Source organism: Triticum aestivum, chromosome 5D, assembly GCF_018294505.1.
Source record: "Triticum aestivum cultivar Chinese Spring chromosome 5D, IWGSC CS RefSeq v2.1, whole genome shotgun sequence".
NCBI classification, from domain to species: domain Eukaryota; kingdom Viridiplantae; phylum Streptophyta; class Magnoliopsida; order Poales; family Poaceae; genus Triticum; species Triticum aestivum.
In genome coordinates, this window is record NC_057808.1 from 268,311,017 (window position 1) to 268,330,528 (window position 19,512).

The 19,512-nt window shown below is 46.8% G+C and overlaps 2 protein-coding genes across 2 annotated transcripts; one reads left to right on the forward strand and one right to left on the reverse strand.

Moving 5' to 3' along the window:
* The first annotated feature begins 13,116 nt into the window (after positions 1-13,116).
* Positions 13,117-15,133, forward strand: LOC123120764 (GDSL esterase/lipase At2g04570). The gene is made up of 2 exons (XM_044540756.1): positions 13,117-14,296; positions 14,702-15,133. The coding sequence occupies exons 1-2, from the start codon at positions 13,414-13,416 to the stop codon at positions 14,893-14,895; spliced, it is 1,077 nt and encodes a 358-aa protein (XP_044396691.1). The 5' UTR covers positions 13,117-13,413; the 3' UTR covers positions 14,896-15,133.
* A 1,209-nt stretch (positions 15,134-16,342) lies between these two features.
* On the reverse strand, positions 16,343-18,306 carry LOC123120765 (uncharacterized). Its single transcript, XM_044540757.1, has 2 exons — positions 17,829-18,306; positions 16,343-16,735 (listed from the first exon to the last, which is right to left on the reverse strand). The coding sequence occupies exons 1-2, from the start codon at positions 17,994-17,996 to the stop codon at positions 16,604-16,606; spliced, it is 300 nt and encodes a 99-aa protein (XP_044396692.1). The 5' UTR covers positions 17,997-18,306; the 3' UTR covers positions 16,343-16,603.
* Positions 18,307-19,512: the final 1,206 nt, after the last annotated feature.

Consider the following 19,512-nt stretch of genomic DNA (forward strand, 5'->3'; position numbering starts at 1 on the left):
AGTTGGTATTCATTCAATGTTTTGATGCTATGTTATGTTGTTCTTCCTCTAGTGGTGTCGTGTGAACGTCGGCTACATGACACTTCACCATGTTTGGTCCTAGGGGAAGGCATTGTGGGATTAGTTTGTAGATGATGGTTGCGGGAGTGATAGAAACCTAAACCTCAGTTTACGAGCCATTCTGTAAGGGGCTTATTTGGATCATTTTGTTTAATGCTATGGTTAGATTTATCTTAATTACTCTCTTGTATTTGTGGATACTTGCATGGAGAGGGTAATCATAAGTAGGTTGTTTGTTCAAGTAACAACAGCTCTTAGCACCGGTCCACCCACATAACAACTTATCAAAGCAATGAACGTGAATCAATGTAACATGTTAAAGTAACTAGATGAATTCCCATGTGTCCTCGAGAGCTCTTTAGTCGCTATAAGAAGTACTTCCGGCTTGTCCTTAGCAATAATAAGGACTGGACCACTTTGCTGCACCTTGCTACTTTGGTTACTTGCTACTGCTTGTTTTACTATCAAACTATCTGTTACAACTATCTTACAACACTTGCAGAGATTACCTTACTGAAAACCACTTATTGGTTCCTTCTACTCCTCGTTGGGTTCGGCACTCTTACTTATCGAAGGGACTGTGATTGACCCCCTATACTTGTGGGTCATCAGATATCCATGTATAGCATACAATATATCGTTGTGGTCGTCAGCACGGAATTATTAAGGACTATCCTCCCAACTTCCATTAGCAGCCCGCGCTGCCAAAGATGCAACTAGTTGATCAATGTGCTATTGCAGCTCCTCTTTTTTGAGATTATGTGGTGCAAGCGGCAATCCCAAGTACTTACATGGGAATGAAGTAATCGTGCATAGCAAGTTAGGCACCACACTGTCCACCATTGAAGGCGTGCGCCGGATGGGAATGATGGAGCTCTTTTGCATATTCACTTGTAATCCCGAGGCTTATCCAAAAATCTGAAACACCTCTTTGATCACGACTACCTCGCTCACAGGCGGCCGAGCAAAGTGTACCACATCATCGGCATAAAGGGATAGCCGGTGTCTCACCCCCACATTGGCCATTGCAGCCAACAGACTCTGTTGTTCAACCTTCCGGATCATTGCGCTGAGAACGTCCATCACTAGTATAAAAAGCATCGGGGAGATTGGATCTCCTTGCCTTAGACCTCTTGGATGCCAAATTTTCTCTCCCGGCCTTCCATTTATGAGAACTCGTGTTGACGCAGAAGTTAGTAGTGAGGCAATCCGGTACCTCCACCAGGGACCTAACCCATGATGGGCAAGCACCTCCAGAAGGAATGTCCATGCGAGAGATTCAAAGGCCTTCGCCACATCAAACTTGAGGAATAATGATGGCACCTTTTTCTGTGTAGAGTCTTGACTATCTGATGGACCAATGTGAAATTATCATATATAATTCTTTCGACTATGAATGCACTTTGGTTGTGACCCACCAATCCACATAATTTATTCGCCAGCTATACAAGAGGCTAATCGGGCGATAGTCGCCAATGTCCACCACTCCTTTATTTGGTAGTAAGATGATGAGCACCTCCTTTAGAAGCTCAAAGCTTTGATTGTCTTCATAGAAGAATTGTTGTATAGCCTCCACTGTTGGAAATATGCCCTAGAGGCAATAATAAATAGGTTATTATTATATTTCCTTGTTCATGATAATCGTTTATTATCCATGCTAGAATTGTATTGATAGGAAACTCAGATACATGTGTGGATACATAGACAACACCATGTCCCTAGTAAGCCTCTAGTTGACTAGCTCATTGATCAATAGATGGTTACGGTTTCCTGACCATGACATTGGATGTCGTTGATAACGGGATCACATCATTAGGAGAATGATGTGATGGACAAGACCCAATCCTAAGCCTAGCACAAAGATCGTGTAGTTCGTTTGCTCAGAGCTTTTCTAATGTCAAGTATCATTTCCTTAGACCATGAGATTGTGCAACTCCCGGATACCGTAGGAATGCTTTGGGTGTACCAAACATCACAACGTAACTGGGTGGCTATAAAGGTGCACTACAGGTATCTCCGAAAGTGTCTGTTGGGTTGGCACGAACCGAGACTGGGATTTGTCACTCCGTGTAAACGGAGAGGTATCTCTGGGCCCACTCGGTAGGACATCATCATAATGTGCACAATGTGACCAAGGAGTTGATCACGGGATGATGTGAGTTACGGAACGAGTAAAGAGACTTGCCGGTAACGAGATTGAACAAGGTATAGGAATACCGACGATCGAATCTCGGGCAAGTAACATACCGATAGACAAAGGGAATTGTATACGGGATTGATTGAATCCCCGACATCGTGGTTCATCCGATGAGATCATCGTGGAACATGTGGGAGCCAACATGGGTATCCAGATCCCGCTGTTGGTTATTGACCGGAGAACGTCTCGGTCATGTCTGCATGGTTCCCGAACCCGTAGGGTCTACACACTTAAGGTTCGATGACGCTAGGGTTATAGGGAAAAGATATACGTGGTTACCGAATGTTGTTCGGAGTCCCGGATGAGATCCCGGACGTCACGAGGAGTTCCGGAATGGTCCGGAGGTAAAGATTTATATATGGGAAGTCCTGTTTTGGTCACCGGAAAAGTTTCGGGTGATATCGGTAATGTACCGGGACCACCGGGAGGGTCCCGGGGGTCCACCAAGTGGGGCCACCAGCCCCAGGAGGCTGCGTGGGCCAAGTGTGGGAGGGGACCAGCCCCAGGTGGGCTGGTGCGCCCCCCCACCAAGGCCCAAGGCGCATGGGAGAGTGGGAGGGGGCAAACCCTAGGTCCAGATGGACCTTAAGGCCCACCCTAGTGGCGCCCCCCCCCCCTCTCCTCCCCTTGGCCGCACCCCTTGGATGGGATCTAGGGCTGGCCGCCCCCCCTTGGGGTGGGAACCCTAGAGGGGGCATAGCCCCATCCCCCCCTATATATAGTTGAGGTCTAGGGGCTGCCCAACACATAAGAACGTCTCTCTTTCGGCGCAGCCCTACCCCTCTCCCTCCTCCTCCTCTCCCGCGGTGCTTGGCGAAGCCCTGCGGGATTGCCACGCTCCTCCATCACCACCACGCCGTCGTGCTGCTGCTGGATGGAGACTTCCCCAACCTCTCCCTCTCTCCTTGCTGGATCAAGGCGTGGGAGACGTCACCGGGCTGCACGTGTGTTGAACGCGGAGGCACCGTTCTTCGGTGCTCAGATCGGAATCAACCGCGATCTGAATCGCTACGAGTACGACTCCCTCATCCGCGTTCTTGCAACGCTTCCGCATCGCGATCTACAAGGGTGTGTAGATGCACTCTCCTTCCCCTCGTTGCTAGATTACTCCATAGATTGATCTTGGTGATGCGTAGAAAATTTTGAATTTCTGCTACGTTCCCCAACAGTGGCATCATGAGCTAGGTCTATGCGTAGTTTCTATGCACGAGTAGAACACAAAGTAGTTGTGGGCGTCGATGTTTCCAATTCTTCTTGCCGCTACTAGTCTTATCTTGTTTCGGCGGCATTGTGGGATGAAGCGGCCCGGACCGACCTTACACGTACGCTTACGTGAGACAGGTTCCACCGACTGACATGCACTAGTTGCATAAGGTGGCTAGCGGGTGTCTGTCTCTCCCACTTTAGTCGGAACGGATTCGACGAAAAGGGTCCTTATGAAGGGCAAATAGAAATTGGCATATCACGTTGTGGTTTTACATAGGTAAGAAACGTTCTTGCTAGAAACCTACAAGCCACGTAAAAAACTTGCAACAACAATTAGAGGACGTCTAACTTGTTTTTGCAGCATGTGCTATGTGATGTGATATGGCCAGAAGATGTGATGAATGATATATGTGATGTATGAGATTGATCATATTCTTGTAATAGGAATCACGACTTGCAAGTCGATGAGTATGACAACCGGCAGGAGCCATAGGAGTTGTCTTTATTTTTGTATGACCTGCGTGTCATTGAATAACGCCATGTAAATTACTTTACTTTATTGCTAAGCGCGTTAGCCATAGAAGTAGAAGTAATCGTTGGCGTGACAACTTCATGAAGACACAATGATGGAGATCATGGTGTCATGCCGGTGACAAAGATGATCATGGTGCCCCGAAGATGGAGATCAAAGGAGCAAAATGATATTGGCCATATCATGTCACTATTTGATTGCATGTGATGTTTATCATGTATATGCATCTTATTTGCTTAGAACGACGGTAGTAAGTAAGATGATTCCTTATAATAATTTCAAGAAAGTGTTTCCCCTAACTGTGCACCGTTGCGAAGGTTCGTTGTTTCGAAGCACCACGTGATGATCGGGTGTGATAGATTCTAACGTTCGAATACAACGGGTGTTGACGAGCCTAGCATGTACAGACATGGCCTCGGAACACATGCAAAACACTTAGGTTGACTTGACGAGCCTAGCATGTACAGACATGGCCTCGGAACACAAGAGATCGAAAGATCGAACATGAGTCGTATAGTAGATACGATCAACATGGAGATGTTCACCGATGATGACTAGTCCGTCTCACGTGATGATCGGACACGGCCTAGTTTGACTCGGATCATGTATCACTTAGATGACTAGAGGGATGTCTATCTGAGTGGGAGTTCATAATCAGATGAACTTCATTATCATGAACATAGTCAAAAAGGTCTTTGCAAATTATGTCATAGCTTGCGCTTTAGTTCTACTATTTAAGATATGTTCCTAGAGAAAATTTAGTTGAAAGTTGGTAGTAGCAATTATGCGGACTGGGTCCGTGAACTGAGGATTGTCCTCATTGCTGCACAGAAGGCTTATGTCCTTGATGCACCGCTCGGTGTGCTGAACCTCAGCGTCGTCTGTAGATGTTGCGGAACATCTGACATACACGTTTTGATGACTACGTGATAGTTCAGTGCGTAATGCTAACGGTTTAGAATTGTGGCACCAAAGACGGTTTTTGAAACGTCGCACAACATATGAGATGTTCCGAAGACTGAAATTGGGATTTCGGACTAGTGCCCACGTCAAGAGGTATGAGACCTCTGATAAGTTTCTTAAGCCTGCAAACTAAGGGAGAAAAGCTCAATCGTTGAGCATGTGCTCAGATTGTCTGAGTACTACAATCACTTGAATCAAGTGGGAGTTAATCTCCCAGATGAGATAGTGATGGTTCTCTATAGTCACTGCCACCAAGCTAGTAGAGCTTCGTGATGAACTATAACATATCAGGGATAGATATGATGATCCTTGAGCTATTCGCGATGTTTGACACCGCGAAAGTAGAAATCAAGAAGGAGCATCAATTGTTGATGGTTAGTAAAACCACTAGTTTCTAGAAGGGCAAGGGCAAAAGGGATACTTCATGAAACAGCAAATCATTTGCTGCTCTAGTGAAGAATCCCAAGGTTGAACCCAAACCCGAGACTAAGTGCTTCTGTAATGAGGGGAACGGTCACTGAAGCGGTACTACCCTAGATACTTGGTAGATGAGAAGGCAGGCAAGGTCGACAGAAGTATATTGGATATACGTTATATGAATGTGTACTTTACTAGTACTCCTAGCAGCACCAGGGTATTAGATACCGGTTCGGTTGCTAAGTGTTAGTAACTCGAAATAAAAGCTGCGGAATAAACGGAGACTAGCTAAAGGTGAGATGACGATGTGTGTTGGAAGTGTTTCCAAGGTTGATGTGATCAAGCATCGCATGCTCCCTCTACCATCGAGATTGGTGTTTGCGTTGAGCATAAACATGATTGGATTATGTTTATCGCAATACGGTCATTCATTTAAGGAGAATAATGGTTACTCTTTTTATTTGAATAATATCTTCAATGGTCTTGCACCTAAAAATAAATGGTTCATTGAATCTCGATCGTAGTGATACACATGTTCATGCCAAAAGTAATGATAGTACCACATACTTGTGGCACTGCTATTTGAGTCATATTGTGATAAAATGCATGAAGAAGCTCCATGTAGATGGATCTTTGAACTCACTCGTTTTTGAAAAGATTGAGACATGCGAACCATGTCTATTGGTATATATGCATGAAGAAACTCCATGCAGATGGATTGTTTGGACTCACTTGATTTTGAATCACTTGAGACATGTAAATCATACCACATGGGCAAGATGACTGAAAGGCCTCATTTTCAGTAAGATGGAACAAGAGAGCAACTTATTGGAAGTAATACATTTTGATGTATGCAGTCCAATGAGTGCTGAGGCATGCAGTGGATATCGTTATGTTCTTACTTCACAGATGATTTGAGTAGATGCTGAGTGTATTTACTTGATGAAACACAAGTCTGAATTATTGAAAGGTTCAAGTAATTTCAGAGTGAAGTTGAAGATCGTCGTGACAAGAGGATAAAATGTCTGTGATATGATCATAGAGATGAGTATCTGAGTTACGAGTTTGGCACACAATTAAGACATTGTGGAAAGTGTTTCACAATTAATACCGCCTGGAACACCATAGTGTGATGGTGTGTCCGAACATCATAACTGCACCCTATTGGATATGGTGCATACCATGATGTCTCTTATCGAATTACCACTATCGTTTATGGGTTAGGCATTAGAGACAACCGCATTCACTTTAAAAGGGGCACCACGCAATTCCGTTGAGACGACACCGTTTAGAGAAACCTAAGTTGTCGTTTCTTAAAAGTTTGGGGCTGCGAAGCTTATGTGAAAAGGTTTCAGGCTGATAAGCTTGAACCCAAAGCGGATAAATACATCTTCATAGAATACCTAAAAACAGTTGGGTATACCTCCTATTTCAGATCTGGAAGCAAAAGTAATTGTTTCTAGAAACGAGTCCTGTCTCGAGGAAAAGTTTCTCTCGAAAGAATTGAGTGGGAGGATGGTGGAGACTTGATAAGGTTGTTGAACCGTCATTTCAACTAGTGTGTAGCAGGGCACAGGAAGTTGTTCCTATGGCACCTATACCAATTGAAGTGGAAGCTTATGATAGTGATCATGAAACTTCGGATCAAGTCACCACCAAACCTCGTAGGACGACGAGGATGCGTGCTACTTCAGAGTGGTACGTGATCCTGTCTGAGATATCATGATGTTGGATAATACTGAACCTACGAGCTATGGAGAAGCGATGGTGGGCCCATATTCCGACAAATGGTTAGAAGCCATGAAATCCGAGATAAATGGATCCTTGAGAAGAAGACGGACGTGGACGGTAATTTTACCGTCTATGAAGCTCGACTTGTGGCAAAGAGTATTTCCACAAGTTCAAGGAGTTGACTACGATGAGATTTTCTCATCCGTAGCGATGCTTAAAGTCCGTCGGAATCATGTTAGCATTAGATGCATTTATGAAATCTAGCAGATGGATGTCAAAACAAGTTTCCTTACCAGTTTTCGTAAGGAAAGGTTGTATGAGATACAATCAGAAAGGTTTTGTCGATCCTAAGGATGCTAAAAGGTATGCTAGCTCCAGCGATCCTTCCATGGACTAAGAGCAAGCATCTCGGAGTCAGAATATACGCTTTGATGGAGTGATCAAAGTTTTTGGGTTTATACAAAGTTTGTTAGAAACTTGTATTTACAATAAAGTGAGTGGGAGCGCTACAACATTTCTGATAAGTATATGTGAATGACATATTGTTGATCCGAAATGATGTAAAATTTCTGGAAAGCATAAAGGGTTGTTTGAAAGGAGTTTTTCAAAGGAAGACCTGGATAAAGCTGCTTACATATTGGGCATCAAGATCTATAGAGATAGATCAAGATGCCTGATGATACTTTCAAAGAACGCACACTTGGCATGATTTTGAAAGAGTTCAAAATAGATCAGCAAAGAAGGAGTTCTTGGCTGTGTTACAAGGTGTGAGTATTGAGTAAGACTCAAGACCTGACCACAGCAGAAGAGAGAGAAAGGACGAAGGTCGTCCCCTATGCTTCAGACGTAGGCTCTATAGTATGCTATGCTGTGTACCGCACATGGAGTGTGCCTTGCCATGAGTAGGTCAAGGGGTACAATAGTGATCCGGGAATGGATCACATGATAGCGGTCGAACTTATCCTTAGTATCTAGTGGACTAAGGAATTTTCTCGATTATGGAGGTGAAAAGGAGTTCGTCGTAAAGGGTTACGTCGATGCGAACTTTGACACTAATCCGGATGACTCTGAGTAGTAAACCGGAATCGTATAGTAGAGCAATTATTTGAAATGGCTCCAAATAGCGCGTGGTAGCATCCACAAGATGACATAGATATTCGTAAAGCACACACGGATCTGAAAGGTTCAGACCCGTTGACTAATAACCTCTCTCACAAGCATAACATGATCAAACCAGAACTCATTGAGTGTTAATCACATAATGATGTGAACTAGATTGTTGACTCTAGTAAACTCTTTGGATGTTGGTCACATGGTGATGTGACCTATGAGTGTTAATCACATAGTGATGTGGACTAGATTATTGACTCTAGTGCAAGTGGGAGACTGTTGGAAATATGCCCTAGAGGCAATAATAAATAGGTTATTATTATATTTCCTTGTTCATGATAATCGTTTATTATCCATGCTAGAATTGTATTGATAGGAAACTCAGATACATGTGTGGATACATAGACAACACCATGTCCCTAGTAAGCTCTAGTTGACTAGCTCGTTGATCAATAGATGGTTACGGTTTCCTGACCATGGACATTGGATGTCGTTGATAACGGGATCACATCATTAGGAGAATGATGTGATGGACAAGACCCAATCCTAAGCCTAGCACAAAGATCGTGTAGTTCGTTTGCTTAGAGCTTTTCTAATGTCAAGTATCATTTCCTTAGACCATGAGATTGTGCAACTCTTGGATACCGTAGGAATGCTTTGGGTGTACCAAACGTCACAACGTAACTGGGTGGCTATAAAGGTGCACTACAGGTATCTCCGAAAGTGTCTGTTGGGTTGGCACGAATCGAGACTGGGATTTGTCACTCTGTGTAAACGGAGAGGTATCTCTGGGCCCACTCGGTAGGACATCATCATAATGTGCACAATGTGACCAAGGAGTTGATCACGGGATGATGTGAGTTATGGAACGAGTAAAGAGACTTGCCAGTAACGAGATTGAACAAGGTATAGGAATACCGACGATCGAATCTCGGGCAAGTAACATACCGATAGACAAAGGGAATTGTATACGGGATTGATTGAATCCCCGACATCGTGGTTCATCCGATGAGATCATCGTGGAACATGTGGGAGCCAACATGGGTATCCAGATCCCGCTGTTGGTTATTGACCGGAGAACGTCTCGGTCATGTCTGCATGGTTCCCGAACCCGTAGGGTCTACACACTTAAGGTTCGATGACGCTAGGGTTATAGGGAAAAGATATACGTGGTTACCGAATGTTGTTCGGAGTCCCGGATGAGATCCCGGACGTCACGAGGAGTTCCGGAATGGTCCGGAGGTAAAGATTTATATATGGGAAGTCCTGTTTTGGTCACCGGAAAAGTTTCGGGTGATATCGGTAATGTACCGGGACCACCGGGAGGGTCCCGGGGGTCCACCAAGTGGGGCCACCAGCCCCAGGAGGCTGCGTGGGCCAAGTGTGGGAGGGGATCAGCCCCAGGTGGGCTGGTGCGCCCCCCCACCAAGGCCCAAGGCGCATGGGAGAGTGGGAGGGGGCAAACCCTAGGTCCAGATGGGCCTTAAGGCCCACCCTAGTGGCGCCCCCCCCCTCTCCTCCCCTTGGCCGCACCCCTTGGATGGGATCTAGGGCTGGCCGCCCCCCCTTGGGGTGGGAACCCTAGAGGGGGCGCAGCCCCATCCCCCCTATATATAGTTGAGGTCTAGGGGCTGCCCAACACATAAGAACGTCTCTCTTTCGGCGCAGCCCTACCCCTCTCCCTCCTCCTCCTCTCCCGCGGTGCTTGGCGAAGCCCTGCGGGATTGCCACGCTCCTCCATCACCACCACGCCGTCGTGCTGCTGCTGGATGGAGTCTTCCCCAACCTCTCCCTCTCTCCTTGCTGGATCAAGGCGTGTGAGACGTCACCGGGTTGCACGTGTGTTGAACGCGGAGGCACCGTTCTTCGGTGCTCAGATCGGAATCAACAGCGATCTGAATCGCTACGAGTACGACTCCCTCATCCGCGTTCTTGCAACGCTTCCACATCGCGATCTACAAGGGTATGTAGATGCACTCTCATTCCCCTCGTTGCTAGATTACTCCATAGATTGATCTTGGTGATGCGTAGAAAATTTTGAATTTCTGCTATATTCCCCAACATCCACTACATCCACCTTAATGATATCCCAGGACACTTCGTAAAACTGCACCGTGAACCCATCCGGGCCCGCGGCCCTATCCGCCAGCAAGGATTTTACAACCTCCCACACTTCGTCCTACATCACTGCCTCTTCTAGGTCCGAAATATCCTTTGTGGTTAGATCTAGCTCGGCAAAGTTGATCAAGTAATCCTTCTCCTCCACTATCCCGAGGATCTGCACGAAGTGGTCGTAGGCCATTTGTTCCATACCCTCCTAATCTGTGCAAAGAACCGTGCCCTTCGCGGCTTCAACATGATCTTGCGACGATGCCTCTTGGCCACGCATCCCCCTCATTCAGATTTTTTATGCACAATTTTTGACGGGCGATAGTGTGCTGCAATGATGCCAAGCCCAAGCACTTCAGCTTGAGATTAGCCCTGGACCATCTTTCCTGGGTGCTGAGATCTCTCTCATCTTGTCTCTAGTCTAGCCTCAGCATAATCTCGTTGTCCAACATAAGCTGCTCGCGAATGTTATCCACCAAAAAGGCACTCCATCGGTTGAGACCTTTAGCCACTGTAGCAAGCTTTTTTAAAGAACCACCATCTTCTCGATCCCAAACACGGGAGCAGTCCAAGCCCTCTCCACCTCTGCCATGAAACCCGGAAGTTTGGTCCAAAAACTTTGGAATTAGAACCGCCATTGAGCGAGGATGCAAACATTAGTGCTCAACACCACTGGACAATGGTCCGGCATGGGCGTAGCCTGAGCCACCAGCAAACTATGAGGATGCGCTTCCTCCCACTCGAGCGAGTGAAACCAACGATCCAACTTGACGAGCGTGGGGCTCTAACGCTCATTGTTCCACGTGAAACGCCGACCAATGAGAGGCACCTCAGAGAGCTCAAGGTTATTAACCAACTGCCTGAATCCATCATTGCAAGTCGGTTGATACGTACATTGTTTGTATTCTCCGCGTTCAAGGTGATGTTGAAATCTTCCCGCGATGCACCATGACCATACACAACTTGCCCGCGGGAGCCTAAGCTCTTGAAGAAAATCATGTCTCAATCTCTCATCCGTGGGGCCATACACCACAGAGAGCCACCAACTATCCCCATTCGACAACTCTAGCAATATGGACACAGAGAATGTATCCACCCCGGTTGCAAGGACCTTAACATCCCTCGCACGCCAGGCCACGATGATGCCCCCGGCCGTGCCCACCCCCGGCAATGCAATAAAGTCACCGTGCTCCAAACCGAGAATTCTCATCAAGAGTTGTGAGGTTACAATATCAAGCTTGGATTCCACCATAGCAACTACGGATGCAGCGGCTTCCCTAGTCACGTCATGGACCACTGCCCATCGCGCCGGGTTATTAACACCGCGCACATTCCACACTAAGAAGTGTGCGTTGATTTCTAACATAAGCCAAGCCCACGGGAACCACCGATACACGACTGTGGATTCACAGCCCCGCCTCCACCATGATGAGCTCCTCCGGCAATTGGATGCGAACAACACAGCAAGAGCAACGATCTGCTCCGGCGGCAGCAGGTCCTTGAACAAAGCCGCATATAGCTTGAGGCTGTCTTGTGAGGTCTCCTCCTCCGACACAATAAGACCCAGCTTCTCCATCAACAAACGTTGCGCTTACTTAACCGCACTTGTTGGCAGACCACGCGATTTTGCAGCCAGACTGCCACTCCTATCGCCATCGAGACATTGGGCTTGCCACGCTTCCTAATATGCAGCGGCAGCCCCGTGCCGACAGTTGCCCGATTTTTTTTTCAGCGAAGCCTTGGCTTGTCGTGTTCGTCTGAATTTCATATTTAAACCCAATTGGTGGCCTTAATTTTTCTTGCAGATAGAACAAGAACTCTTTTATTTTAGTCCATGGTGAGTGGATTTACAATCATGAATTATGCAAGTCAGCAGGCTATTAGGTGGTGTACCCACCCACATTCCAAGGCGATCCTCATAGGATGCCTGATTAGCACAAATCAAGATGTGACAGAGTCAAGTCTATTCTAAATAAAAGCAAGAAAACCTCTACTGAGCCCCTTGATCTCTGCTAAGATTGGGGATACTTTCCGATCCCGAGCGAAGGAAAGTGCCTCTTTCCACGTCTGCACGACTGGACTGGAATCCTCAGGCGTGTGGCTCCATCAAGGACTGCAATAGCTTCAGCGAGCAGACGCGACATGCTCCTCCCACGGGGATGTTGGCGCGTTAAATTCACCAACCTCGTCTCCGAATAGGACCGACGCCAGTCCCGCCTCGGCCTAGATCAATACTAATGGAAAAATGAAAATGCCTCTCCGCGCATTGGAGAGACACAAGGCACCGTGGGTTGACTCACCTGATGTGGTGATGAACTCTGGAAAGTCTGTTTTTTCAACCTGAAGAAACTATTTCATCCTGATTTCCTGAAGGTGCTACTCTCTTTTCACTAGGCACCCTATGCAGCAGGAGGAAGGGAATACTACTACGGATGTACAGCATACTGCTTTTTTTTTGTACAGCATACTACTCTCTCTTCCGAGTACGTGATTCTACGGTGTATCTCTACACTGTAACCACGGAATACACGGGAGTGAGTACTAGCACGTCAAAAGAATCGAGACCTTGGAAGTAGGAAGCAAATGAGAATGGGAGGCCATAAATATTGTAGTGGTACAGCAAGCAGGGGCAGCGGCGCCATTTTACTACATACATCAGCTGCTTCTGCTCGCGCGCGCTTTTCCATGAAGGCAAGGCACGCACAGAGGAACGAACGGGCGAGCGATTTAAATGCGGTCCGAATTAATTAAGCGCCTCACATGCAGCTGAACCTATCGAGCTCCTCAAGGCCTGAAAACGGCACATCGCTCTCGGGGGCGTTGCCTCATCGGGCGTGGCATCGCGCGCATACACCACGCTACCACGGTGCCACCATATATACATGCTGTCGCCGCCCGCGATACGATAGAGCAGCCAGTCAGTCAGGCTTAGGCGTCCATATATTCGGTACAGTAGGGTCATTCGGCGCCTTAATCTCGTGACGACGCAGACACCAACCTCCTGCACCAAACGCTCGCAACAAGAAAGAAAGATCGCTCGTTCGTTCCCAACGAGATTGATCGATCGGCCTGTCTAGTCTAGCTATCAATGTCGTCGCTCCACAGGTGCCTGCCGTGGCTGATCCTCCTCCTGGTGCTGCGCGGCGGCGGCGGCGGGGGGCCGGCGGTGGCGGCCGCCGGGAAGGTGCCGGCGATCATCGTGTTCGGCGACTCCTCGGTGGACACGGGCAACAACAACTTCATCCCGACCATCGCGCGGAGCAACTTCTGGCCCTACGGGCTCGACTTCGCGGACGGCCACCCCACGGGCCGCTTCTCCAACGGCCGCCTCGCCACCGACTTCATCTCCGAGGCCTTCGGCCTGCCGGCCTCCATCCCGGCCTACCTCGACACCACGCTCACCATCGACGACCTCGCCGCGGGCGTCTCCTTCGCGTCCGCCTCCACCGGCCTCGACAACGCCACCGCCGGCATCCTGTCCGTGATCACCATGGCGGAGCAGCTCGACTACTTCAAGGAGTACAAGCTGCGGCTTAAGCTGGCCAAGGGCGACGCGCGGGGCGAGGAGATCATCCGCGAGGCGCTCTACATCTGGAGCATCGGCACCAACGACTTCATCGAGAACTACTACAACCTGCCGGAGCGCCGGATGCAGTACACGGCGGCGGAGTACGAGGCGTACCTGCTGGGGCTCGCCGAGTCGTCCATCCGCGCCGTGCACGCGCTCGGCGGCAGGAAGATGGACTTCACGGGGCTCACGCCCATGGGCTGCCTCCCCGCCGAGCGCATGGGCAACCGCGGCGACCCGGGGCAGTGCAACGAGGAGTACAACGCCGTCGCCCGGAGCTTCAACGCCAAGCTGCAGCAGGCAGTCGTCCCCAAGCTCAACAAGGAGCTCCCCGGCCTGCACCTCGTCTACGCCGACACCTACGACGTCCTCGACGCCGTCGTCAGGAAGCCCTCCGACTACGGTACGTGCATAGTACGCGTGGCGTGGCCATGCATGCACAACCGATCAACTCTGGCATGCATGGCCGAGCTCGCTCGCTCGCTCTCTGCGTAGCCAGCACACAGGTGCACAGGAGTGAGTAGCTAGGATGCATTCACGCCCTTCGATCGTTTCGATTAATGGTGCACAGTGCACAGCACTGCACCACGGCAACGAGAAGCACGGCATGGGCGCCACATGCCTTGTCTCCTGTTGCATGCACAGTGCGTGGCATCATCATGCATTGAATTAACGTCCGTTCAGACTTTTGTTTCTCTCACTGTACACATTCTTAGACTCTTAGCAGCCCCTTTCACATTTCTGAGTGGTCATGTAGTAGTGACTTTATCTGTCCAAATTTATTTAATTTCTGATGATGATGTCGCAGGTTTTGAGAACGCAGATCGAGGGTGCTGCGGGACGGGGATGTTCGAGGCCGGCTACTTCTGCAGCCTGAGCACCTCGCTGCTATGCACGAACCCCGACAAGTACGTCTTCTTCGACGCCATCCATCCCACGGAGAGGATGTACAATATGCTTGCCGATAAAGTCATGAACACCACGCTTCATGTATTTCTCTGAATTTCAGTTCAGTTTTCTCGGTTGAGTAGACAATATATGGAGGGATGACTGTATATGTTGTGTGTGCGTGTTTATGTTCTATGAAAACGAGACATCATGTTACACTGATCCATGGCGATCGACCATGTGTACATGTGGTACGCAATGGACTGTAAATGAAACCTTTTGCCAGTTTTGTAATGTTATTATAGAAGACAGCTTTATAATATAAGATGATCCGAAGACGGAAAAAAAACAATAGTCGAGTCCATATAAATATCGTTGTGAGAGTTTTTGATGTGATGCTGCTGCTCACATCTGATGTACCAAACAATTCTCAGACTTTCTCTAAAAAAAACAATTCTCAGACTTCAGGCTGGCTTTGGAATATACTCCCTCCGTTCCTAAATACTCGCTCCCTCCGTTCGAAAAAGCTTAATGGAAGACAAGCTTTCTCGGACAGAGAAATATAATTTTTTTAAAAGATTTCGCTATGAACTACTCCATCCGTTCCAAAATAGATGACTCAACTTTGTACTAACTTTAATACAAAATTAGTACAAAGTTGAGTCATCTATTTTGAAACGGAGGAAGTACATACAAAGCCAAATGAGTAAATCTACACTCTAAAATATGTCTATATACATCACTATATAGTTCATAGTGGAATCTAAAGTCAATCATAGTGAGTTGAGATGATTGTTGCGTGTGATGGATATAGGAGCGTCGGCCTGGCTGCACCTGAGGACTGAGAGTCTAGTAGTATGTTCTTTCTGAGGAAAATTACAGTTTCTCCAACAACAAATCAAGGATACTTCGGGATTTTTTTCGCGATCTTCATGGTGATACTATGAGACTTACTCCTATCAAAACAATTCAGTTACTATTACATGCATTGCCCATGAAATCGTCTAGTTGAAGTACAAAAACTTGAACCTGCAAGGTGTTCTCTTTCTTTCTTTTGGCAGAATCTCTACTTCCAATAATGTTTTGTTCATACAAAAAATTCCACACACTATTTATTTAGAGAAACAAGGTGTTTCCTTTCTTTCTTTTGGCAGTTTGTACTCTTTTAAAAACCTCTACTTCCAACATGATTTGCTCATATCAACAATTTCGCACACTGCCTAGAGAAATTAGTAGTGCTATCATTATGGTCAATGAATTCTATTTATTCACACACAGAAATTGATTGCTAATAAATTTTATTTATGAACATAGGACTTGCATTTCTGCACAAGGATGTCACATTTTCTTCTACATCTAGCATAGCATCACCTGCTTAAGCGTACCATCACCCCATTCACTCTGGGTAGTAGCAAAGTTAAGGAGGCCCTGATCGTATCTTCTAATGAGACTTAATGAAGTACCCTAGTTGTTAGGGATGACAGCTCGACTGCTCACGTACAAAAGCAAAAGAAAGAGAAAGCTATCATCATCAAACTCCACAAAGCTTGCCGGGCAGATAGGAATACCTAACCAACAATTTCAGGCCTGCATTCAATAGCCGCCTTCCAAATTCAGTTTAAGTTCAATACACAATATGCCAAGAGAAAGACAGAAAGCAGCTATGTGGTACTACATGTTTTTTCTTCATCTGAACACAAGCTGAAGCTACTAAAAATTGGAAAAGAAAAAAAAAGACACGTACCGAAGGGGTTAGGAAGACTCATATATTGTCTACACATCAACCATGCATGGAAATTTCGTAAAAGACAGTTTATTATTCTTACGACTTGAAAACTTTTGGGAAATGTAGCTTGACAAGCATTGGGAGTTCCGAGAGCTCCACCTTAGACCTGCCCAACAGCACAGTTTTCAGCTTCTCATCACAGTTTACAATGTTCCTGTTGGTCGGGTCCTGCAAATCAGAGTAATTTAATGTAAACAACTTGTAGAAATCACATATCCATATGAAAATCTGACAGGGGTGAAACAGGCAAAGCAAACAGGTTTTCTGTTTCTTCTGGAAAAAAAATTGCGCGAACAAAGCTATGACCTTAAAATTTTAATTTATCCCTTGCCATTCACCAAGATTCAACCTGGTTTTATAGCTGAGAGAGCCATGAGATTTAATACTCACTCTGTCCAATACCAAAATTTATTTTATGATAATCTGAAGGTAATGATTTGGTATTCTAGATGTTGAGAAGTTTTTCTATAAAGTTGATCAAGTTTACAAGGTTTGACTTCAGAAAGTCTAATACGCACTATATTTTGGGACAGAGGGAGTATATATTACAGCATGACAGAAGAACTCCTTCAAGAATGCAGCAGTGCCGCATCTAGGCTTACAAACAAAGTGTCAAACTCAAGATGACTTTATTGGCGATTCTCTAGTGTAAACTGTTCAAAACAGGTACCTAAATGGAAGATGGAGCCACAACTACTTTCTGCAATGTAGCTCAAGTCCAACTGATGGCAATAATGGTGCCACCCAACTAACAGTATCACCGCATGGCCTGGATATATATGGAGAGAGATGATGTCTTCTTCTTCATGTTAGATATGAAGTCAACAAAAACAGAAGCGCCTGCTCAAACCTCAAAGAGAACAATGGACAGTCGGCCTTGAAAAGGATGTGCAGGCCTCTAGGGGAAGCAATACCCATAAAGTAGAAACAACGACAGATCCTCCAACACTGAGCTATAGCTCAGACTTAACACTGCAGGTGGTTCTGATCCAACTAAGCAGCGGCCATTAGCTGAGCTGGTCATATGAATGTCTTATTCGGCAAATTCCTATCCTAGCTGAGTAGGATCAAATGCGTGCAGTTCACCAGCAACAAGAGAATAACATCTAGCTTGCTGACTAAATGGAAACGGAATTTCAAGGGCGGGTACCAAATCTTCCGTGATAACAGGGACGCTCAACTAATTCCGAGTACTAAACCTAACGTGATTAACTTCCGAGGCGACCAAACAAGCAGGTGGGGCTGCCTAGGAAGGATGTACCTGGAGGTTGTTGTTCTTGATGTGTGACCAGACGCCAAGGAAGAAGGAGAGGTGGGACATCTGGGAACGGCCCCCCGCGAACTCCCGCAGCGCCGTGGGCAGGTTAACCAGGTCGACGAGAGCCGCCACCTTCTTAGGAGACTCCACCGCCGCCCGCCGCAGCACCATCTCCCTCTCTCCCCCTTACGTGGTTGGTGGTTCACTCGCTGGAAGGGGGAAACGAGAGAGAGGGAAGGTGGAGACGGCAGCTAGGAGGCGAAGGAGAGAGGTGGACGTACGGCGGGCAGCGAGGTGGCCGGGCAGAGGCGGCTGCGCCGCGCCGGAGAGCGGACGGAGGAGCGTGGCGGCGGCGAGGCGAGCAAATGAAGATGGGTACCTTCCCCCAGTGACGACGGCTGGATCGAGAGAGTTGCAACGATCAGACGGTCCTTGCTCCAAACTTTTTTTTTTTTGCTTTTGTTCCAAACTGTTAGCAAGACTTAGGTTTAGGGTTCGACCCGCCGAAATTTTGTGTGTCTATAAAGAGCTACTCACTCTTGGAAAAAGATTAACAACTCAATATAATGTAAATAGTGCGAAACATGATATGCAAATTACTACCAGGATGATTCTGGTCATTGTACCGGCTTTCCATTATCTTCTACAGTATACCACTAACAGGGTACGGGACCCAAATGACAATGTAGTCAGTTGAATAGGACCCGCATGACATAACCTTGCACCATTGTCATCCCCCCTCTCTCTTCTAAGCTTCGCTCTCCGAACTTTCTTCGGTCAGAGGCAGCACAACTGAGTGCAAGCTATAGTTCGGAAAGTCAGAGATTATACCAAATTGTTTTACTATATCTAAAATTAGAGGTTCTTTTGCATAGCAGTGGGTTGCTGCATTAGCACTCCCGCCTATAGAAACAAAGCTCGAAAGTTTTGAACCGTTTCCTACATCTCGCGAGAGATATGAAAGCCCATAGACTTTTCACCCATTATTGCTTTCCACATTTTCGTCGCCTCAGGCACTACATCTCAACATGCCAAAAGCTTCGGCACGAGAGGTTCGGTCATATTTTCATAGGCAACACATCTCGCCAGCATGAAATCACCATCGACCACCACTCTCGCCCTCTCCCGCGCATAGAATTTACTGCGTCATCGATGTTTAGATTGGTATACACCGAGCGAGATCAGATCAATTTGCACCCTCTCCATTACATGCGGGAGGATCTCTAGTGAGCGAACAATTTCCTCGATGAGTACCATAGAGTGTTGTAGTTGATGTATCTCCTCGTCATGGGTATAGTTGTTCAAGTTATGTCATATGACCCACATAATTGTTATGCATATAGTTGCATCCTTCTTCGGCATCAAGCTATCATCTAGAAATCTTCAGTCCGAGCATTTGGGTGTATCTTTGGGTTGCTCGATATTGAAATATATTGTTGCTGCCTCCCAAATTAGTTTTACATGATCACAAGGAGCTATATAAAGTTTCATCCTCATAACCACGATCACCATCCTTCGGATGTGTCTTCGGTGCAGCACCATAGCTGGGCAGCATATTGTTCACCATAGGCCACCAAAACACCCAGATTTTTGGAAACATCTAAAGCCTCCACAAAGCTTTCCACGTATGCTTTTTTCCTCGAGAATTATCAGTGGCAACGCCCTCACTACATCTCTTGTCAATGAT